The sequence below is a fragment of the Astyanax mexicanus genome, chromosome 3, assembly GCF_023375975.1.
Source record: "Astyanax mexicanus isolate ESR-SI-001 chromosome 3, AstMex3_surface, whole genome shotgun sequence".
NCBI classification, from domain to species: domain Eukaryota; kingdom Metazoa; phylum Chordata; class Actinopteri; order Characiformes; family Acestrorhamphidae; genus Astyanax; species Astyanax mexicanus.
This window is the reverse complement of record NC_064410.1, coordinates 47,388,432-47,412,346: the sequence shown is the minus strand read 5'-3', so window position 1 is coordinate 47,412,346 and position 23,915 is coordinate 47,388,432. Positions and strand designations below refer to the sequence as shown.

General features: G+C 37.4%; 1 protein-coding gene across 3 annotated transcripts in view; it reads right to left on the bottom strand.

Moving 5' to 3' along the window:
• The window catches only part of ctnnal1 (catenin (cadherin-associated protein), alpha-like 1), a 72,052-nt gene that overhangs the window by 7,594 nt on the left and 40,543 nt on the right, over window positions 1-23,915 (bottom strand). For 2 of the 3 annotated variants that reach the window (XM_022683214.2, XM_022683215.2), the window contains exons 3-15: window positions 20,331-20,518; window positions 18,037-18,156; window positions 15,862-15,951; window positions 13,412-13,582; window positions 12,867-13,067; window positions 9,273-9,359; window positions 8,888-9,046; window positions 7,444-7,536; window positions 4,663-4,813; window positions 3,030-3,067; window positions 2,893-2,943; window positions 2,579-2,733; window positions 1,443-1,491 (exon numbers count right to left, since the gene is read on the bottom strand). In XM_022683214.2, the coding sequence (XP_022538935.2) occupies window positions 1,443-1,491; window positions 2,579-2,733; window positions 2,893-2,943; window positions 3,030-3,067; window positions 4,663-4,813; window positions 7,444-7,536; window positions 8,888-9,046; window positions 9,273-9,359; window positions 12,867-13,067; window positions 13,412-13,582; window positions 15,862-15,951; window positions 18,037-18,156; window positions 20,331-20,518 (1,553 nt within the window). The remainder of the gene's footprint in view (window positions 1-1,442; window positions 1,492-2,578; window positions 2,734-2,892; window positions 2,944-3,029; window positions 3,068-4,662; window positions 4,814-7,443; window positions 7,537-8,887; window positions 9,047-9,272; window positions 9,360-12,866; window positions 13,068-13,411; window positions 13,583-15,861; window positions 15,952-18,036; window positions 18,157-20,330; window positions 20,519-23,915) is intronic. The other variant, XM_049475402.1, reaches the window with a different exon arrangement.

Here is a 23,915-nt window from a genome sequence, read left to right as displayed (position 1 = left end):
AAAATTTAAGAGGTTTAAGTTTGAGTAAAATGAACATTGTTGTTTCATTCTATAAACTACAAACAACATTTTGCCCAAATTCCAATAAAAATATTGTCATTTAGAGCATTTATTTGCAGAAAATGAAAAATGGCTGAAATAACAAAAAAGATGCAGAGCTTTCAGACCTCAAATAATGCAAAGAAAACAAATTTATATACATACAGCTTTAAAAGTTCAGAAATCAATATTTGGTGGATTAACCCTATTTTTTAATCACAGTTTTTGTGCATCTTGGCATGTTCTACTCCACCAGTCTTGCACACTGCTTTTGGATAACTCTTGGATTTCTGCCATTCCTCATGCAAATATTCAAGCAGTTCAGTTTGGTTTGATAGTTTGTGATCATCCATCTTCGTTTTGATTACATTTCAGAGGTTTTCAATTTGTCAAATCAAAGAAACTCATGATTTTTGAGTGGTCTCAAAATTCAACACCGCAGGGTCACTGCTAGACTTAGAAAAGTCTGCCATCCAGAACTACACACTGCTGACAATGATGTGCAAATATCCGCACATTAGATAAAGTGTAGTGTAGAGCATGCCGAGAAGAACTCTGGAGCAGAAAGACATGAACCTATTGGTCTCATGCCTAATGCCAGGCTACAGAAGTATAAATCCACCAGCACTGAACTGTGTGTCTTTTAGGATGAAAATGCTCCATCCAAGACTTGGATCAAGACTTGGAGGAGTTGGAAATGAGGTGGGGATGTGATCATCCAACATCCTGACACCACTGATGCTCCTGTTGCCAACTGTGTGTTTCAATGTCCTTATATTGCGCATGCCTTTGTCCTGTACTGTACTGAAAATATACTGTGCTGGATTGTGGATTATATGGAACGTATTTCAAAGTTTCAGGATATGAATTGATCAGTTCACAGAAAATAGAAGAAACTTTCCCAGCCTTCTTTTTTTTTTGCACTGAGAACTTCACCCCACATAACACCACAACCGAAGCGCACTGATCGATTTCTGCAGTATCATAAATTAATAAGTTAACCTAGCGGATAAGAGTGAACCCTTGTTAGCAGGTAGAGACTGCAGAGGTTCTCAGTGTTCTAAGCAGAGGTGTTTTATTATGTGTATAAGCAGATCAGCTCAATTAGAGTGAGAGGAAATCTGATGCGGAGAAGGTCGTGGAGCTGGCTGGAGGCCAACGGTTCACACTGTTTGACAGACAAGCTGCAAGCTCAGCAGTTTCCCCCTCAGTGTCTCTACAAAAGGCCTCGGGCACAGAGGGTGAGACACGGCGTCTCTCAGACAAATGATGACTAGTGCTTTTAATAACGTATTGATCTGTCTTTCTCAGAGACTTCATTGGGACTTAATGATGAGCCAGGACCTGGGTGCTTCAGACTCTGTGGAAAATTAGAGTGAAAGAAGTGGAACTAGCTGGCATACCTCTGCTTGGTGGAACAGGTCCAACGTAGTCTTCAGAAGACCCTCCCCCCTTAACAACATAAGACAGGATCATTTATTATTTGTCTCAGATGGGGAATTATGCTAATAGAAGTGAAATGTACAAGAGAAAGGCAATATATTTAAGTAGTATAAACTTATACAGAACAAAAATATACAGAAAGTGTTTAAATATACCCATGCTTTAAGAGCATTAAAGAATAGATCAGAAAAAATGGTTGCTAAGGAGCTGCTATGGCATCCTAGGTGGTTGTTTTTGTGTTGCTAAGTGATTTGTAGGTCATTGCAATGATGTTGAAATGAGATTGCAATGGTGTTTCTAATGGTCGCTGTGGTGTTCATTAGTGGATGCAACACTATCCCAAGTTTTTGGTATAGTGTTGTAAAGTGTTTGATAGGTGGTTGCTACAGTATCCTAGGTGGTTGCTAAGTGAATGCTAGGCAAAGTACTACAGTTTGGCAAGGTGACTGCTATGATATTGTTGCCATGATGTTGCTTAATGATGTATAATTGATATAATGTGATTGGCTGAGAGGCGTTCTATGAGTGACATTATTAGCTGATAATGCACTGATACCAAAGCTCTCCACGTATTACTCCGCCACATACAGGTAACCTAGCAACGATGCAGCTACAAGCAGAGCAGCAATGGAACTATTTTAACTTGTGTTTATATATAACCAAACAGATTGTATTTTCTTATCCTCTTTAATGCAAAATATTTCAATAAACAGCGATAATGGAACTGTGGTATAATTGCAATAATACACTTAAGGTTTGTGCTATAATGTGTAATATTGGCACTGCTGTGCTGCTGTCGTGGCACCATTAAGCCTAATTAGTTTAGAAAATACAGATTTTTCTTTAACTACTGTATTTTATTGTTAAACAGCTAGACGAGAAAAAGGAACAAAGAAAAAACTGTCTAAAATACAGACTTCTGAAGAGAAACTAACATTATTTTCTATATCACACACATTGAGACAAAAAGGCTTTAGCACCTCTGTGCAGCAGTGACCTGACTTCATAATAAGGCATTAGCAACTTTATTAATGCACTCTATTTAATGTGTTCTAAAATCCTGCAGAAACACTTGAAGTAATGTTCTAATTAGTACCTGGTGAAGAGGTACATGGAGTAAGCCACGCTGGACATGCTCTGACACTGAGGCGCCACGTCATGGTCCTGCTCCTCCCAGCGTTCCAGCTCCGAGTCTACATCTGAGGTGAGCAGTCGAAGTTCCAGCCCCAGTTTAGCAATGGTGGTCTGCTCCTGGAAAAAAAACAAAAAAAACAAATGGAGCACAGTCTTAGTTTCACACACACCTACCAAGTAATTGTATTTGTAACCTGTCGGCTTTCATTTAGTGTTGGAAGCATTAGGCTGTTGCGGGGGCCTGTAACCTCTAAATCCAGTTTACTTGTTTCCTACCTCTGCATCAAGCTTGGCAGCCTTTACCGTCTTCAGATTAGTCGAGTGCTTCTGAAAAAGAATAAATACACAGTAAGAGGAAATGATACCACTAACTGTGAATATCTAAAACTCTTGTGATCTTGTGAGATACTTACCACTGCTCTGGGTAATGACAGGTATGTTCTTTTATCACCTGAAAATAGACATAAAAAGAATGTAAAAAACAGCAACTTTACAGGAGAGAGAAAAAACCTTGTAAACTTTGGCACAGTGTAAGGGACAGTTTGTCTGTTTAAATTATGTAGTAAACAATAAATCAACAAAAATGGAGATACGTGTTTTTCATAGGACAGCGACAATATGCAATTTGCATATCTCAATTTAACTTGGTTAATTGGTTAATATGAAATTAAATATAAATGCCACTGTGCTTAACAAAAATTGTATTTCTAAAATGTCATCTTTACAGTAGATGGAAAAACCTTTCTTAACCTACAGTGGAACTGTAAAATATTTAATTCCAAATAATTTAAGTCAAGCTGAAACATTAATTAATTATTACAATTTAAGACAATATATCAAACAATTTCATGATTATGTCAAAAAGTGGAAGACAGACAAAAAAATAAAATAAAAAAAGATTTCAACAATATAGAAGACTTTTAAGATTTGTTAAATGCAAATCACTTACATATAATTAGGATTTTAGTATATTAAAAATAAAAAATAATCCCTGGACAGTAGAGACAGTTACTCCAACAAAAGCAGGATATATTTTTTTTAATACCCTTGATTTTGGAAAAAGAAGTGTGTTCCACCACTTTTGTCCATATAGTCTATGTACTTATTTATGACCTTTAATACTCCCACAGTGTGTTGGTGCACATGACAGTGCACCATTATAAACTATAAAACATTATAGAAAAGTTAAACTACAGAGCCAATGATATTTTTCTAAGACCTCACTAAAATTAAACATTAATTTGAGCTATTTTCCAAAGGATCAGAAATTCAGATTCAGGTTTATAATTACATTTCTCTGCATCCAGATTTTCCAGGATGCATAAAAACCCTGTAAAAAACATATTATAAAACATCCCAATAAAGGGCCAACAGCAAATCTTAACATAACAGGGAAACATTGCTTTATTTGGTCACAATAAAAAATTTCCACTCTAACAAAGCAATTCCCGAGGTGTGGTGTTTCCAGCAGAGCTCTTCCTGTAGCACTCTCTCGCTCTTACTCTCTCAGGCTCTGTGACAAATACTACTGTCACAGGAACTCTGTCTCGGGTGCAGTTTTAACCATTTCACATTTCAAGTGTTTAATGCTCTGGGGAGCAGACAGCACTCAAAAACACACCCGAGCAGCCGGCCCACTGCTGTCCATCTCTAAACTAATAGCAACATGGGTGTATGCCACTTCTCTTACTGTTGGAGAATGGATGTGGCTTCTGTGGACTGCGATGTGTAAATGTCACAGTGACTCAGCTCAGTGGCTGAAGATGATACAGATCTCACCAAGAGGAAAAATGCCTTTTTAAGAGCCCTTATTCCTGAGGGCCTCGGACCATAAATCAGTAACAAAACCCTTTTTTGTGTATACGGTAAAGACCTGCGCTGATGGGACTTTAGGATAAAGTCAACAAAGAAACCAATAGGAACAAATTGTACCACAGTGGAACTGATGTGCAAGGTAAGACAGCTCCATTGAGGGCCTGTATTTTGCTATGGATATTTATAGATAGTAGAGAAAGAAACTGGCAGGAGATGGCAGAGATAACCTACCTCTGCGGCCTTCAAAAACATCGTTGATCTCTTTCAGCAGGACGGCCATGTCACACAGCTGCGACTCCCAGGCCTCACAGAACACATCCAGGTTTTCTTTAGCTATCTTACTGTTCGGATGCAGGGCCAGCGTCTGTGCTGCTGAGATGATCTGATGTGGAAATGAGAGGACAGACAGGGGGTCAGAACATGACGAAAAACAAATAACCTTCCAGATAGGCAGTCTAGCCTGAAAATGTACTTGTTTAGTTTAGATTTTGGTAAACTAAACAATAGTCAATGAAATCGGAATTTGTGGTAAACTGAGATATCGGTGCTGTCAGTCAGCTACTTCCAACTGATGACCAAAAAAAGAATTGAGGACGATGGAGTGGAGAGATGCCAGTGATTCAGGGTGCTATTAAGTTGTTCATCTGTTCATATTATCTGTGGTCCATAAATCCAAAGAAAACCAACAATATCTATTTACCTTTTTTTCCTCAAGATAATGACTACGGACTATCGCCCTGTCCGGTCTAACACATGAAATTTTGACTCAGGGTCTCCTGCTATGTGCTTAAGGTACTGCTATCTACCTCAGACTAGTTGCAACTCTTTATTACAGACCTTCTTCATTTCAACATACAGATTTATGTAATAGTAAAATGCTTCAAAAATTAAATGATTTAAATAATTTAAAAACTCTTTGTGTATCTTGGTTCCTCACAACTTTTCCCTTCTTAAGCTTTAAAGAAGACTTTCCTTGCCACAGTTACCTTTAGCTTACCTGCTGGCCGTTTTTTTTTTTTTTGGGTGTGTTTTTAATTCTTTCTCTCATTACTGGATTAATGTATCATTAGATGTAAAAAACACTGCATGAATACATATGATGTAATTTTCAAGATTTACACATCAGTGTTTAAACAGCATTTTAGTTTAAAGACATCTGCTGATTTAGACATATGTGCAAATGTTTTGGGCACCTGTGGGGATTTTAGTAAAGAAAAAGCTTCTTATCTGTGAAGTAAGTGTTTATTAGCTTAGTAAGTAACACTACCATTACAATAAATACAAACAGCAATTTTACAAAAAGCAGAGCTTTTACAGCCCTTTTTTGCTTAAAACATATCTTAATCTCTCCTTATCCGAGTTTAATAGAGTTATTATTACTTCTCATCATATCCGTAACTGGTCTGGTAAATTGGTAAATTTGGTAAATCAGCTGGGCTGCTGACGGAACTGAACATATACACATGATGGCTGAGGAGCATCTGTTTAAATCATATGTGGTGCTTTTTTCAGGTAAAAACACTTGTATCGTTGAGAAAAAATATATACTACATTGATTCTTATATTAAATTTATATTAAATTATATTCAATTTAAAAACAAATCCAGGACCAAAATATAGACAAGGTGCTTCACTACTAATAGTCTCACTTCAGGCAGTAATTACCAGCAGGGTTCCGATGCCAATTATTGATGAGGGTTATCAAAATGCACATCTGAAGCTATTGCTCCCTGCTGCACTCCTACTGGCTGCCTGACCTTTGAGCCTCATTACAAACAATGATGTGAGGTCATTCTCCATCAGACAGAGAGACTGCAATGCACCTAGCTTATGGAGAAAGCAAATGAGTATAATCATAAATCACTCACTATTTCAGTGAGTGGGCATGGCAGAAGTAGAACAAAGAGGTAATGCTTCAGTTGAACATACATTGCAGTGTTATTGTTCATATTACCAGTAACTAAAATATCATGACAGATGCTACAGTGTTGGAGGTCATGCCAGTTTGTGTCACATGGTAATTTAAAGTCATAAAATAAAACATCTGCTAGCTTAACGCTAGAATGGCATAATTTTATTACCTGGTGTGACAAGGCATGGCAGTATTTCACATCTGCCATGACACGGTTATGTCAATGTCATTTAAAGTTTAATGCTAGTGTGTAACTATTATACAGTAGTTTTGTCATTTATCCTAAAAGACCACATCAAGTTCCATTGCAAATAGTCAAGAACAGAAAGCTGAGGTTGCCGTGGACAGAGGCTCACTGGACAGTTAAATACTTCATGCAGAAAAGTCAATTCCAAACGTGTTTCGATCACCAAAACCCATGTTAATGCCAGATATAAACAGGGCCAAATCAACTTTAATGCTTTAGAAATAGAGCTTTATGGAAAGAAAATGCACCTAAAAACATGCAAAAATTGTGAGACCCAATCATCACAGCATGAACCATAATCTCACAAAAATGTTTCCAACATCTTGTGGAAGCCATGCACAAACAACTGAAGCAGCATTGAGAGTAAATGGAACTCTGGTTGTGCTCATTTTACCAAGTAAGACATAAAAAGGTGGTTATCTGCAAAAACTAATCTAATTAATCAACAATAATTATATTTTACTCCTTTTATGCATTACACTATGATCACACTGAATAAAATACGGCATATAGATCATCTTAAGCACAGCAGCCAATACAAACAGCCTGCTTTTTTCAGTTTTTCTCAATGATAAGACAGCAAATGTTATTCTTCACATAAGCTAACATTTCCTTATTATGAGGAGAAAATAAGCACATTTACATAATTATGCATGCGCTTCTAAAAACCAAATGTGCACACAATTTAACTCAACGCACTCATTACACTCACATTTAACCACACTGAGCAGTTAAGCATGTGGTAATTTATGCATGCAGTTTGCACAGTGTTTGGTATCCATATTAGATTCAATAAAAAACTAAAGTCCTGGCTGATTAGCTACATCTTCCTTAACGGGAGGCCCCTAGATACCTGTGGGCCGATGACATGGAAGGTCTCTTCTGCATGGATACAGGTGATCTCCAGTGGTTCTGTTCCCGAGATGTGGCACAGCAGTCGGCAGGTCTGGAAGCACAAAGATGCAGGCACACAGATAAGTGCTGGAGTATTGGAATCCTAATCATGGAATACCCTGGAACTGAACATTTTACAGTTTTCTCTGCTCTTACCCCACTTTCAGCTTAGAAAGGACTTCTTAATTAGCTGATCTGAGATAAAGGGAGTTCGAGAGTGAAAAAAGTATAATAATATACAGTACAGGGGGTACTACAGTATTAGACTTAAGAAACACTGCACTGTAGGGTTACAGACCATTTCCTAATTGGGCCATGAGAAACCAATCTACAAATATTAACCAAAAAGAGCTACATACTGTATGTGTAAGAGACCCTTTAAAATATAAAATGTGAAGTTTATTTCAGCACTCTGTCCATCCCTTTAACACCTAAAGCTCCTAAGTGACATATTCTAAACATCTGGAGTCCATCACAGGACAATGTGTGATTGTGTGATCATGTGACCTTATGTACAGAATGTAGGTGGCTTGGATAAAACTAGTTCCTTTTAAAAGTGTATCTTTTTCTGGTACAGGACTATTCCAACCATGTAAATAATTCAAATGCTTTAATATATTATTATACTATATTATAGTAATAATATTATATTTACATTTAATAATATTATATATTATTAAATATTATTATTATATATTAATATATAATTAGTAAAGCCACAATTTTTTAGAAAACGTTTAAATACAAGTAATAAAACTTGTTGCCATTTATGTTACATCAGGATTTTATATTTATACCCTTTCAGACCTGAATTATGTTCCACTGATGGAAAAATATAAAAAACTATTTTTTCTAATATTCTAATATAATCTAAAATAATAAAATATAAAATTAAAATGAATTAAATAAAATATTTTAGCGCTTTTATTTTGTGCTCTAAGTGCTCTAAATCATTGCTCTTTTTTCCCGTGCAATTCGTGGAGCTAAGCTACTGTTTCATTTGCTTGTTCATTGGCTGGTTCATGATCTATTCTGATGCACAACATGGTCTCAATTACTGTTATGTGCAACAAAAGAAAATGCATGGTGTCCATTGTAATGGATGCATTTTTAATTATGTGCTTTATCAAATAAAAACAATTCCATAAATAAGCTGACCAATTAATTTAAGTTTTGAATTTTAAATCAATATTCAAAACTAGTTCTGGGATTTTATGGGTTATAGCCAACGTAAATGTAATTGCAATGAAACAAGCTGCTGTTTGATGCACTGGTAGTGCCCACTTTCTGTGTGTAATTCCTATTGTGATTTCACTTATTGTGATATTATACCATCATACTGTCCACCACTAAAATGAAGACATTAAAGATGAAGCTGAGGCTCTGCAGAACCCTGTGCTCACCTCCACCAACTGCTCCCTCTGCTCGGTCAGTGTCCGCCCATACTCAGCTACTGCCTCCAGGTTCCCCTCGCTCCCAGCTGCCTTCAAAGCCTGCAGCACCAGGTGATCTGAGTGCAGCTTCAGCAGCTCACTGGCTCTACCCACTGCTACCTTATGGAGCTGAGCAGAAGAGAGGAATAATGGATAAAAGGCACAGTGCAACAACAAAAGTGTAAGAGACGGGACAGAAGAAAGGATGAATAGATGGATATACTGATAGACAGACTGGAACTGAGGCTGAGGAGGTGTAATGAAAAGAGAGAGTACCAGACAGTTACATGGTATAAATGAAAAACTCAGATCCATCAGGTATTGAACTGTGCTGTGTAGCTGCCTTATGGCTCACCTCTCGCCTGAGCTCACTGACACTCTGACAGGTCTTCAGAATGGCCAGCTCCACTTCCTCCGTCACCTCTTTGGCTTTGAGCGACTGCTGCTGATTTGAAGGACAAAATGAGAGAGAAAGGGAGAAAGGGGGCCAGAAAAGAGTGAGAAAAAAACAAGACAAAAAGCAATAGAGCAAAATATGGCTTAAAAGATGACCTTTGACTCAATGTTCCTCCACCTTGCCAAAAACCTCAAAAAGCTTTCTGACACACATTGGCAAAAAGTGCAGTGCCACATCAGTGCGCTTTCTGCGTTGGCGGGGCACACTTTGTTAAACAAGATAGTCTCGGAGCAGTGCTGTCGTCAGGGGCCAGGGAGACAGGTGGGTGGGATTCCTTTCCGAGAGGATTACAGCAGGCCGCCAGCACAAACAGCAGACACACACCAGACACTCTGCAGACTCCTCCAACCCCCTTTCAACCGCTCCCGTCTCCTCCTTACCCATCCGACTCTACTTCCCGAAATCACAGTGTGCCTGAGTGAGCTCTTATCACCTCCCTGCGCATATGCTCAACAATATGTCTGCCACTCAGGATGCAGACAGGTAGAACAAAATGAAAAGGTGAGGGCCCAAAAGTAGAGGGAAAAAAAATCCATTCTACTGACTTAAACTTCACTGAGAATGAGTATGGTTCGAATACACTATACACCTACAGTTGAACACACTGTAGGTATTAGGGTTGTGCAATACGATACATTTGAGAACAGAGTGATACAATCCATTATATTGGAGCAAATAGCGATACTGCATAAGACATTTCATATATTTATTATAGTTGGGATGCTGCATAAAATGTAAATAAATGTACAGTACTATGCAAACATTTTAGGCACCTAAGCAAATTACACTCATTCATTTATCTTAGCAATACGAGTGTTTTTGCTAAAAAAAAAAAAAAAAAAAGCACCACTTATGATTTAAACAGATGCAAATAAACAAAAACACAGTAAAAAGTAACAAGAATTTTTAAGTAAGTATGTTGTATCCTCAGCCAAGCTATACAAAAAAGTTTAGTTCCACATTTCTCCTGGATGCCCTCAGCCAGCATGTGCATGTTTAGTTCCATCAGCAGCTCACCTGATTTAACATCAGTAAGATTTGATTTACCAAACCAGTTATTGATATGATGAGGATTAGAAATAAAACTATTAAACTCAGATGAGGAGAGATTAGAAGACTCTGCTTTCTGTAAAATTGCTGTTTGTATTTATTGTAATGCTAGTGTTTTACTGAGCTAATAAACACTTACTGCCCAGATAAGAAGCTTTTTATTTACTTAAAATACCCACAGGTGCCTTAAATATTTGCACAACACTGTATAATCATTATGTTAACATAATGCAATGATTTTGCAAATCTCACAGAAACATATTTTATTCACAATGAATCTAAATGTTTAAATATTTTTGGAAACCACGGATGTTGTGTCCAGCAGCTTATAGTTCACAGTATCATAGCCTGCATCTCTGATGGTATAGGGTTGCATTAGTCTTGAAAAACATGACTATCGATTATAAATAGTCTATAGAGTTTTTAAAACAACATATGCTCACATCCATGCAATGTCTCTTTCCGGGGTGGCCTATTTTAGCAAGATAATGCTTAACAAATTGCTGCATCCATTACAACAGCATCACTTTATGAAAGAAGAGTCTGGGTGCTGAAATGAATGCCTGCCTGAAGTTTAGAGCTATAGAACATCATGAAAAATCTAGTAAAGAAGACCAAGGACTGCTGAAAAGAAAAATACAACATTTCTCTCCCAAACCTTCAGCCGTCTAGCTTTTCAGATATGTCCAGACTGCTCTACAATGGTAGATTTGGCCCTATCATATATATCATGAGGTGTGTGTCTGCTATCAGGTTCTATATAAGCTGTCTCACTTTTAATATCCAAAATGTGTTTTATGTTCTATTGTGAATATAATATTGTGATACTTCTATATTTCTATATTTTCTTTACAGAAGATTACTAGAAGAATATGTGTCATCCTCATATTCTGGAAGTGTTCAGACTTACTTTAATTTTTCCACTCATTAATTACATCTTGTTATCCACTTCTTCCTGTTCAGGGTTATGGTCAATCAGCATCCTACTCAGTTTGTGGTCTGTGATGAGCAAATGAAGTAAAACCCTGCTTATGCTGCTTTTTGTAATGTAATCTGCTTCATTTCCTTCATGAAGGCGTTCCTTTCTTAACCTTAAGACCACCTATAAGTCACTTCCTGTATGTACAGAAACTACATCCTCAACATTCACTGGGTTGGATGATGAACGAGCCTGCTGGGTCTTTACATTGCTGAACTTCTGAAGGTCACTGCTGTCACTAGTCATTCTAAGAGGAAAGCTGCTTTACAATAAGAAAGAACAGTCACGCGCCATTCAGAGGCCCTAATAAAAAGCGAATAGTCAAGGATGAATGAACATGTATAGCTGAAGAGTGTTACACTGCAGGGCTTTATATATAGGGGAGGAAGACAACATATTCTACTGAGAAAAGGGGGAAGAACATGTTGGGGGTGGCAGGACTACCTTTTATGAGGTAGAGCAAGAAAACAACTTCATAAAAATGTTCCTTCAGTTTACAGCAGGACAGCAGAGTTGTCCATCGTAGTGCAGGATGAATGAATAATGAAATAAATCGTGTTTATGTCCAAACTCATTCATCAAATGAAAAGCTATGCACAAGGCCAGTGCACCAGGAGATCAGAATGAACTGGATTCTTAATATGAACAGCAGAAAGCCAAACAGAAACCTGGAGTTACATTAAGCAATCTGTATGGGTCACAAAGTTAATTAATTTACAAAAGCATTATACTATATTGCACAGAACTGCTGATGTTTTTCTTTTTTAACCAGTCAACTATCTTCAAAACCTAGATAAATATTATTGTAAATATCTTACTGAGTGAATGTTGCCCCTTATATCAAGCACATATTACGTCCAACGTCCTGACCTCACTAATAGGATTGCAACAAGACACTCATCTCATGAGATGAGACACAATATTGGGTTTATAAAAATGTAATTATATATATAAATAAATTTGAATATATTTGAATTAACTAAAACTCTGCAGGTAAATTTTAGGAACAGTATTCAACTGGCAATCCCCCTTGAGAGTTCTATACCAACCTGGCAACCTAAGACCGAGTCTCAGCAATGCTTGTATAGCCTCTTTTAGATACATACATCTCCAAAACTCATCTAAGACATTGTAAAATTTGTTTGGGGTTAGGGCCATATCAGCAACATGTTGGCTATTTTATGGCATCGATTTTATGGCGTATAAAAGTTATTCTGGTGGTTAAAAGTGCAGGGCAGTCTACTAAGATTTATTGTTTAATAGTTTGAGGAGTATTACAGAATTGGTAGAAGACATTGTAAACGTTGCGTGCATTTGTATATAAAAAAAAAAAGTTTTGCATAACTGCAAAGTGTTGACTTACATTTTCTTACATCTGTACTTAAATTTACTTAATAAACAGGAATTATAGACGTTAAATCTGTCAATACTGATCATTTTGTATGTATGGTAGGATGTCATACCGCCTCACTCCAGGTGGAGAGGAGTTGCTGGGTTCCTTGGCGTGTTATGTGGCACAGCTGCAGTATGCCTTCTCGCTGCTCGTGGCTGGTGTAGGCCGAATCTGTGAAATCTTCAGTCTGCTCCACCAAGGCCTCCAGCTGTGCTGCAACAGCTTCACATGGCACACAGTACAGAGAGTCCCTTAGACCCTCCACCTTACCCTGAAACACATGCAGACACTCACTCAGACTAAATACTGTAATTCTTACAAAATGTTTGATGAAATAATAAAACAAAAAACGTTTTTTTTTTTTTTTAATAATATGACAATGAGATTACTAATGAATGGTACATTACAAATCAACCCAGCAGATTCCTATTCAATTTAATTCACCAAAGATAAACCAACTTAGTACCAAATCCATTAAATTAAGGAAACTTGACAAGAGATGACACCACAAGTGCTAAATAAGCCTGCCTATACTGTAATTTTGAGGGAGGCTGCTTTTTCATTCTCTGTGTCTTCTGAAGTATCAGTGCACAAACCCTTGACCCATGCCTGCACCTTGAAGTCTTTAATCCCAGCATAGATGCTGATGGGCAATGTTTTGGCTTCACCACTGGTCCGGGCATCAGTCACAATCTCTATGACCTGGTCCAGAGCCAGACGCATTCGCTGGAACACAGCATCTTTGTTGATCCGTGCAGACTCACAGTCTGGGTGTCTGAGACATGTCTGGGGAAGAAAACATCACCACAGTGAGAACCAAAGCATTCACAGGAATCATGCCCAAATACTGAAAACACTGCACACCGTCTCATTTCTGACAGCTAACATTTACCAGCTGTTTTTGTACTGGTGAAAACACTTTATTGAAAAGAAAAGAGGGTGAAATGCAGTAAAGAGGTTTAAGCTGCACTGGGTGTCAAATAATCATTAAATGTAATTTTTAAAAAGTAAATAAAACTATGGGTTAACATGTAAAATAAAACAACCAAAGGTCAGCGATTTAGCCTTTAGGTAAAATTAAAATTTAGGCCATGCATTTCACAATCCTGCATTTTTTTATCCTGATGTGTTTACAGGAATCACTGAATCTCAGCTCGCTGGGATCACTGAATCATTTTAAACTTTTAGTTTCTAATTACCATCAGAAAGCCTATGACTGTTTTAAATGACTTTTTTATAAGTTTATCTTTTTCTCTTTTTTTATTATTTTATTTTATTTTTTGTTTATTTATTACTTTTATTTTTTTTATTTAATTTTAATGTTCATTTTTCATTCTTGTTCTTAGTTCTATTATTCATTTAATCACTTATCATTTTTAACATTTTACTTTACTTTTACTATTATCTATTTACTTATTTTATATTTAATACACTTTTTACTTATGTTATGTTAAAAAAAAATTTTTTATGAATTTTCTGTTTTACATATATATTTCGATTAAACGTTGATTTAAAAGGAGTTCTTCTTTAATTTTTGTATTATTTTTTACAAATTTATTTCTTATTTTTTCTAAATTAAATGTGTTCAATCACTTTGCTGTTATAAAGGCTCGGCAACATTGTAAATGAGGGTCACCCTCAATGTTTTTTCCCCAAGTGAAAATAAAGGTTGATTGATTGATTGATTGATTGATTGATTGATTGATTGATTGATTGATAAGTTTGACTATACAAATATTAGTATAACATGTTTTTCCAAATTTCTAACTGCAATTAAATTTTCTTATGGAAATATGTTTCAACTTAGTTGAACAATTAAACAACATATCAACACATATGAGTTTGTCTTCATATAGGTTTTAGATTTTTATGGTGAAGGTCAAATTACTGTATATTTTACAGTGGTTGCATCACTGTTAAAATTATATTTATCTACATGTATCTGTGTTTCACAGCAGGTTCATAAATGTTTAGCTGTGCGGTTATTTCTGCTTTCGCTGCATGACAGAAAAAATAACTTACTAATAAATCAGTAGTAATCTTTAATTTCAAAGTAAATCTTACATTTTTAAAGTAAAATGCTTAAAGATTTTTCATCCATGTTATTTTGGAACTTTTTTCAGAAATTTATTCAGAAATTCTCAAGTCTTTTAAGTAAAGAGTAACTGAGAGTACTAAGACACTTTTTGGAAAAAAAGTATTCGGACACCTGCTAATTCACAGTTTCTTCTGAATTAAAAAGCATTTATCCTGCATCTGTTAGAGTAACTGTCTTTTACTGACACATTTAGTGATGTCAGGATGGATGTTGGATGATAACCACCCCACTTTATCATTCCTAACTGATCCTAAAAGTACTGGAGCTCCATCATTTCAGGGATTACAGTTCCACTGCTCCACATCAAAATGCAGTGGGAGATTTAGCTCTCTAGCCCACACCTGGCATTAGGCACTGTGGCGATAGGGAGAACAGGGTGTTCTATTCTACTGCCAATACTTTTGTACAGGGACCAGGCAAGCTGTGTGCATGTGTGTATTTAAACATGTGTGTCAGCAATAAGTGTAACTTTAAGTAGCTAATTGTATTTATTAGAAGGTGTGTCGACAAATATTTAAATATATAGTGTATGCCTAGCATTTCCGTTATGAGCATTCTATCTGCATTGGCTCCTCTGGTTTTATTAGGACACATCCAGCAGATTCAGATTGGTTCTTTGTGTGGATTTAATGATAATGGCTTTATAACACAATATATTCCAAAGACCTGAATTGCAAAAAAAACTTCCCACATTAATCCACAATTCAACCTATGCTAATGAGAAAAAACTACTAAATCACAGGCTGTATATGATGTATTTATTAATGTAGAACATATTAAAAGACCAGAAACACTCAAAACACATCATGGTACCTACAGGTAGAACAGCTAAGTGAATAAAAGCTCTGGAATATTGGCATATTGGTGCAGGGGGGAGGGGTTGGTGAGTGGGGGTGAGTAATAACCAACAGTGATCAAACTGCACTTAAAACCGCAGGTGGTACTCCTGCACAGTATCTGCACTGACCTTGGAAGCAGTGAGGAGCATCATGGTGCACTTCTCAAGCACAGCACGGGCTGCAGCCATTCGCGCCTTCTTGTTCTCATCCTTCAGGTCCTGAGAGACGCGGGGGAGAAGTGAGTGAGATTACACTGTTACAGGTCATTCAGCAGCTTCCTGAAAGCTTAATAAAACACTGGTTCATAGCCCAGAAATGTCTGTTTCAATAAAGCTCTTTGTTTAAGGTGCTACAAGCTGCATCTCTAGTTCAGGTGTGTTGCCCTGATTGGCTTCTATTACAAAAAATAAAAAAATAAAAAATAAAAAGCTTCAGGCGTTCCATCCCCTTACCACTAATAGCTGGTCATCTAAAAAGAAACCAAATTACTGGGCTACCTGGAGCAAACTAAATCTCAGCATATTTCTGGAGATTTTAACACAAGCATAATATTCTCTGGCTATTCAAGCTGCACAATCAGGAAAAGTAGCACAATTTCCAGACCAAACATTTAATGAATCAGGTTTATTAAACATTCACAAAATGTGGGCTCTAAGGAGTCGTGGGCTGTGGGCTCATCAGCAGCCGGAGCCCAGGAAAGCACAATTTGACTGATGTATAAAAAAAAACCTGGGAATTGTATGCTTTCTCCCCTTGTGTTATAGGCAATGCTATTGACAGTAAGTTCGAATAAAGGAAGATTGGGTAACAGTCTTCCAAATTAGGGAGAAAATATGGTAAAATGTGAAATAAATTATAAAAAATACCTTAATTTAAAATGTAACCTTTGATGTCAAACCACCAGTTAAATATACAGAAATATACAGGTATATTTTTATTTGACATAAAGGAACAAATTTTGAGAAAGTTTAATGGATTTACTACTTATTTTTATTTTTGTTTATTTTTACTAATTGTGCTACACTTCCTTTGAAGGGAGACACAGATGTTTTTAGCTCAATATTTGTCAAATATGATCATTTAAAATCAGTTCAGTTCAGTAAAATAAAATCTAAGTTCAGGGCAAACTATGGTTTTATTATGTTGTTTTTTATCATTGATCATTAAAGATGTGCTTCAAGTTTCTTGTCTGAAACGCACACTATGCCTGCATCTCTGCTTGCTACAAATATTTTCATTTCTTCTTCTGTAAAAAAATAAATCTGGACCAAGCAGCCTCTTTGCAAAAGTGTACACCGCAGTTCCCAAATGCTTAAACAATGACAGAGACTGAATGCAGATGCATTCTTGAAGGATCTTCAGGCGCTGTAGGAGGAGGAATCTAGAAGCCGAGATGCTACATTAGCCTGTATATGTGTGTGGTTGTGTGTCAGTGTGTGTATGTTTACTGAGCTTTCTCTTCCAGGCTGTCTCACAAAAGCAGATGTGATTATCTGTTATTATATTCCCCTTCATGAAGCTGAATAGATGGAGGCAGCAGCAGATTGGCAGGACAGCTCTGCAGTGAGACAGATAGAGACGTGATGTGTGTGTGAAACACTGACTAGCGGAGCAGAAGCTTCCGGTTTGAAATAAGACTCTGCTATCTTGTCTCCGCTGTTCTGTGCTCCTCTCCATGACTTTGCTGATTGGACTGATACACATTAGGAAGTCCTGAAGGAGTCCTCAGTGAATGTGAATGTAGTTCAGCTTCGCCCACATATTTCTAACCCTGGCTTATCTAGATGCCAGAATATTGGCAATTACATGAGCTGTGGCAGTATGAACAGCATTATCAGGCTAATTGCATAGAAGACAAGTGAATTAGTGATTCAAATGGATGCAGTTGCTTCTCTATTTATGTAATATTTTTGTTTTACTTAAAAAAAAAACTGAACATGGATCCTAAGTTTTATATACCAGCATCTGTAATGCACTAACAGATATGAGCTGAAAAAATACTACATAATGAATTTGGCAAATTCCTGTATCAGTGAATTCCTAAATGATGTTATTATTAATAAAAAAATACTTATCACTTCTATACCCAAAAGACTGTTCCCATTGAAATACAGCATAAACAATTTCATGTTTATCTACCAGCAAATTAATGTAATCCAGCCACTGTTGTACAATTCAGTCAATTATGGGTACTTTCTCCTCTTTCACTATATGGCTAGCTTGTTCACACAAACCCTGAAAGTCAGGAGTTACTGGTCTGGGCTTTTTGCGAGAGCACTTGTTTGGGTAAAGGGAAGTCTTACGTTCTGTCTGTCTCCTGTGAGGTGGGCGAACTCCACCATCTCATTACCAAACTGACTGAAGATCTGCACAAACTCCTGAAAGGTGCTGACTTGCTCCAACTGCTCCAGTGTCACCAGCACCTGAAAGAATGAACATATTTATTATGTATTCACAACATTATAGTGTGTGTGAAACCTTAATTTTTTGTTTTCATGTTCCTGCATTATTCAACCAATCATCAGATATTCACAGAATTAATAAAAGTAAATAGGGCAAACCGATCAAATAAATGAGAAATTATTATTAAATATTAAGCTTTATTTATTTATTTATTCAGGAAAATGATGCCTTCATTTGTGACAGTCAAGAATATATGAAATCAATGGGATGACATTTATTCGGAAGGATCTATTTAACTCAATCTTAAGCATGAAAATATTAAAATATACACTAAAATATTGAACTAATTAAAATGTTTTCTAAATAGGGCAGAATTTTAGTCTCAGTGCAAATTAAACTTTAAAAATTGCTGTTAAATGGTATAGTAAGCATCACATAAAATGCTTCTTTTTCATTTAATACTACAAAAGCTTTTGAGAAACTGAAATGGGTTTTGTCAGCTGATCTGCATCTGAAGGCCCTTATTATCAGGCATACTTTCCCTGGTGTGTGGATCATTATTAGCCTGTACTGTGACTGTTCATTTCTACCTTCCACATATGGACAAATGCATTTAAGACTAAATCATTGAAAACTGCGAGGTCCCTTTTGGGACTGTCCTCATGTTAAATTGGCATATATACACTTTAAAAACCAAAGGAGTGCACTTGGGGTAAAACTCTCAAGCCCAAAAAACTCTCCAACCTATCTGAAGTCCTAGAGAACAGCAATCTAATAAAAACGAGAACGCCTCCACAGCCTCAAAGAAATGAAACAGAACGCCCTCATAGTTACTGTGTAGCTGCAGGTCAACAGTGTCTGCGTGTAATGAGATCCCAAGCAGAAGTCTTGATTCAGCCATATCATTACACACTGAGGCACAAGCTGTAGGCCCCACATTAAAGGTCTAAAACATCAATTCTAATGTTGATCTACAAAAAACTCACAGCCTGAACATTCGAATGTTTTAAGGGGAAAAAGCAATGGAAGTGTCTCAGAGCTTAAGAGAAAAAGCTTTGAATGGGCAGATACAGCGAGCAGCAGCAGCACAGGAGGACTGGACTGGGGGAAACAGATAAAGTGGCTGCTATTTGAGGCTTCGAGCTAGCGGTGGGCGTTATCAGGCCTGGACAGGGACAAATTCAATTGGGTTCCTCTTTAATGGAGAGCTGCTCCGCTGCCTGTCTGTCCAAACAGCAGTAACTGGACGTGATTAGCTCCAGCTCTCTCACACACACACGTTCATTTTGACAGTAAAAACAGGTCTTGCTGCCCTGTCAAGATAGGTGCACTGCTTCTCTTCAATTATCTCAGAAGAAGCAGGACTTAAAGCCTATTCCTATTCAATGATAAGATCTGTAAGTGAAATAAGTAGTGTGTGTGTTTTCATACACGAAACTGTACCAGTCCAGTAGCTTGCAGGGTTCTTCATAAAGACTCCAGTGTAAAATGGACTTTTGGTGAAGTAAAACACACAGCGTTCTGAGATCCAGAAATGTTAACAGTTTGTCCAAACACCCTTCAGACTCTGTGACACGGGGCATGATAAATCGCTTTTTCCACCGTTATCCAGCTCAAAGTAGCTTCACACCTCCTTGCTAAAATCTGGAAAGCCCTGACATTTAAAACGAGGCATTATTAACTTAAAAAGTCCACAAGAAGCTTATTAAAAACCACATATATATATATATATATATATATACACAGACTCCGCATAGCGTAGCAGCCACCGCTTATGTCATTACCAGTTCAGTGATGGTGGCGCTCGGAGCTGAATCTCGCGTTATGGGATGTAAACAGTGGTTTTTAATAAGCTTCTTGTGGACTTTTTAAGTTAATAATGTCAGAGTTTAAATGTCAGAGCTCTCCGGATTCTAGCAAGGAGGTGTGGAGCTACTTTGAGCTGGACAGCGGTGGAAAAAGCAATTTATCGGGGCAAATTATGCCCGGTGTCACCAAGTCTGAAGGGTGTTTGGACAAACTGTTAAAATTTCTGGATCTTAGAATGCTGTGGGAGAACAGAGGTGTGCTATTAATCAAAGGTAAGTACTTTATCATGTTTTTGCTACCTACACCAAAAGTCCATTTTACACCGGAGGTCTCCTCAGTAAGCAGATAAATGTATGTATGGTTTAAGTAGCAGGACCATTCTTACTTTGTTGCGGGAGCTGATGATCTGCTTGATGACGATGCGATCAGCAAGCACCAGCACTTTGGTGACAGAGGAGAGCAGCATGCGGGCAGCCTTCACCATGCCCGTCCTGTCACTGAACACTGTGCCACGCCCATCGGATTCACTCTGCTCCGCCCCACATACATCTGTCAGCTGTGCAATAGCCATACCTGTAACATTAATACAGTAACACAAAGAGAGGCTTATGGATTTAATGGATACATGTTCTTTTTTTTTTTTTCTTTCATTATCACTGCCCTGGAGGAACCTGTAGAGAACAAGCTTACAGTGACAATTACATTTTCTTTTAAAACAAAATATTACAGAACATGTAGCTTTTCCCACCTGTACTTACACAGAAAGGAAATTAAAAATACCATTTTTATTTGTAGGAAATCTCATTATTTTTAAATACCTTTCCATGTCTTATTACAATTATATCACCCAACCATGTAGTGTTATAATATAGTGTTATAATAAGGTGGATCTGATTAAAACTAGAGTAGAAATTTCTCAGGATAATTACCAGTAGAGTAAAAACAAATAGACAATTAATTCGTACACTCTCTCTGCAGGCATTTAGCCCTTTTGTTACATGTAAAGATGTCCACTATCACACATTATCACAATAAGAAATTATATATGTTAGTGTTAGAGTTGCTTCACCTTAGATTTATTGTGTACACTGCAGTTACAGTGAGGGTTTCTAATTAGAGGTTTGGATACACCAAACAAAGAACAAACAGATTAAAAAAAGCAAACACACAGCATCTGAACCCTCTCATTAGTGCATCATTACTGTTACTGTTCCCCAGCTGATGGATTTTCCTTCACTCTCTAACTGAGCATTATATTCTTTCTCCACACAGACACCCATTAAAACCAACCCGTAAACATTCACATCTAAATATACTTCTGTTTTGCTGTCCTTGTATGAGAAACAATAGTCACCCAAGGCCAAGGCAACTCTTTCTTTGCAGTGATTTGAACGGATATACAGGCTGCTAAATAACATTTCAACGTTTCAATGTTTTTCCACATGCCACTCCTCACTGGATGTTCTTCACTGTGGTATGTTAGCAGCAGGCATTCATCTGTGTGTATTCTCACAGGCCTGGGAGGCACAACCCTGCCCAGATGCATGGGCTCAGCCGGCTGGCTTATTTTAGACTCGGTGGCAGAGCCACCAGTTGGCATATGGAGTCAGGGCATGATGACCCCCGTCATAAAAGAGCACTGCTATTCTTAGAGAAAAGCATGCTGGCAAATAAAAGAAAAACAAAGCAATAGGAAACAGTCACTCAATAGAATTACAGCCTTTAAGTTGTTCTGAGGACAAAACACCATCCCCAGCTAATGAAAAAAGGTATATTTTTGTCAAATACATATAAATAATCCATTTTTAACTTTAGAACATTCTCTTCTTCAGCACTCCAGATATGAAAAACATCTATACATATTTATAATACAATGTAAAACTGTATTTTCATCAGCCTAGTGTGTGCCATATTATGAGTCTCACACTTTGTTGTGTCATCTTGCAAAAGCTAAAACACACACATCAAACCCAGTAAAAGCCAGTGGGGCCATTGGTTGTCTGAGATGCTTACATTCGCCTCAATGGAACGTTTACGCAGTCATGGCCAGGGTGCACAACATCCCAACAAAACCTGGAAACTCGTAATGGACTATTTCAAGGGACAGTAAAGTGAGCCGGGCTGTTTTTTTTTGTTTGTTTGTTTGTTTGTTTGTTTTTCTTCTCTCCTTTCCCTTTGTTTTATGTGGTTTGTATGTGTGGTTGTCGGGTTGGGGTTTGTGATTTAATTGTTGATGTTTGTTATGGAAAATACAAAATGAACAAATAAAATATATTTAAAAAAAGCCAGTGGGGCGAAGCTATAAGCTAAATTGCATGGCTATAATTGCATCAGCTTGACAGAGTGACGAGGAGAAGAAAGGTGCAGCACTATCTGATAAGATTCAAGAATAATTAGTGTTTTGAATACAGTGTTAAAATTGTGCTGATATAAAAGTTTAGTTAGCCAATTTTAGTGCTGCTGCAAACAGTTTTAGCCTATTCCTTTCAAAGTAAAATAGCAAGGAAGCAAACAGGCCTGTAAAACGGGTTCTGAGCCTTTTTTCCTCCTAACAAATCATTACCAACTTTTTATAAATTAGAGAACAACTTACAATCTTAAATAAATAGCAAGAATGCAGACAGGCCTGTAAAACGGTGTCTGAGCCTTTTGTCCTCCTAACAAATTATTACTAACTTTTTATAAATTAGAGAACAACTTATGATCTTAAATAAATGCCACTTTTAAATGAAAATAAATATACAAGATGCACAATCAGTGAGCATGACAGCCCTTACAAAAAGTTAAAGAGTTAAAGAAAGATGAAGATGAAGAAATCTGTTTTAAATTACTTTGGAGTGAGGGACAGTTTTTTTTTTTCTTCGAAAAATGCTACAAATCAGTATTTGTACTGATATGCTCTACAAAAGACAGCACACTGAAGCTGTGATTGCATCCGGCAGCTCGTTCACTGCCAGATCCTCTGAGCGGCTGCATCATTCAGTCCACCCCGTGCTAAAAAGATGCAGCAGTACGGGCCAAATCAGGCAGCCAGTGAACACTCCACAGCCTTTTTCAACAGCCTAATGCCTGAGCTATGCACAATCACTGCTCTGTTGTTATCCTTCCTACTGATACATTCCTGCTTCTAATAGGGATTCTCCTCTACCTCTGTGCCTTTAAAGGGGAGTCTTTTGTGGAGGTTTAAGACCGAATCCCCTCTGCGGCTCAAGAGAAAAGCCTGGGGCGCTGGTCTGAATGGCTGCCACTCCGGCCCGGTCCCGTCAGTGTGCTGCGCTGCTATAAAGGGACAAAGCCTGAGGCTGCCTGCCCAGAGTGAAAGTCCAGGACCTCAGCGCTGATGTCCTTTAAAAGAACGGTTCAGCAGTGGCTCACCACCAAGAGGTTTGAAGGTTTACAGCAGAGCTAGCTGTCTGTTTACATTGACTCAAGGTGGATACATTAAACATCATAATCGACATCTTCTGCCTTTTCATGATGTATTTTCACTCTCTTGCAGGACTTTTAATGTGACCTAGAAACTTTCACGAAAATTTCACATCTTGTGGTACTGTCTGCACATGCTGAATTTTACAGCAGACATCCCACTTCTCAAGCAACTACTGATAGCCATTTCTGGACGTCTGCAAATATTCTACAATCTCCAGGAAATCAGGACATTAAATGTCAGACTGGTTTGCAGATTTTTTTGCAATCAAAACAGAGCAAGTGAGTGACAGACAAAGTGAATGTGGAAGAGGGAGCATCCTCATTGGCCCTGAGATCCTGGAATGGTTCTCGAACTGTTTAAAAAGGAATTCCTAGAAATCCTGAGCACGTATTGCTTTTCTGTTACATTTCCTTTTTTCCTGGTTCCAACTCGTCCCAAATCACCTGGGTTGGGTTTTTATGTCAGATGTTTAAAGCTAAACACTTTTTTTGTCTACTAACTAATTGCATGTGTTCCTTCATAGATTGAATGTGTTCCTTT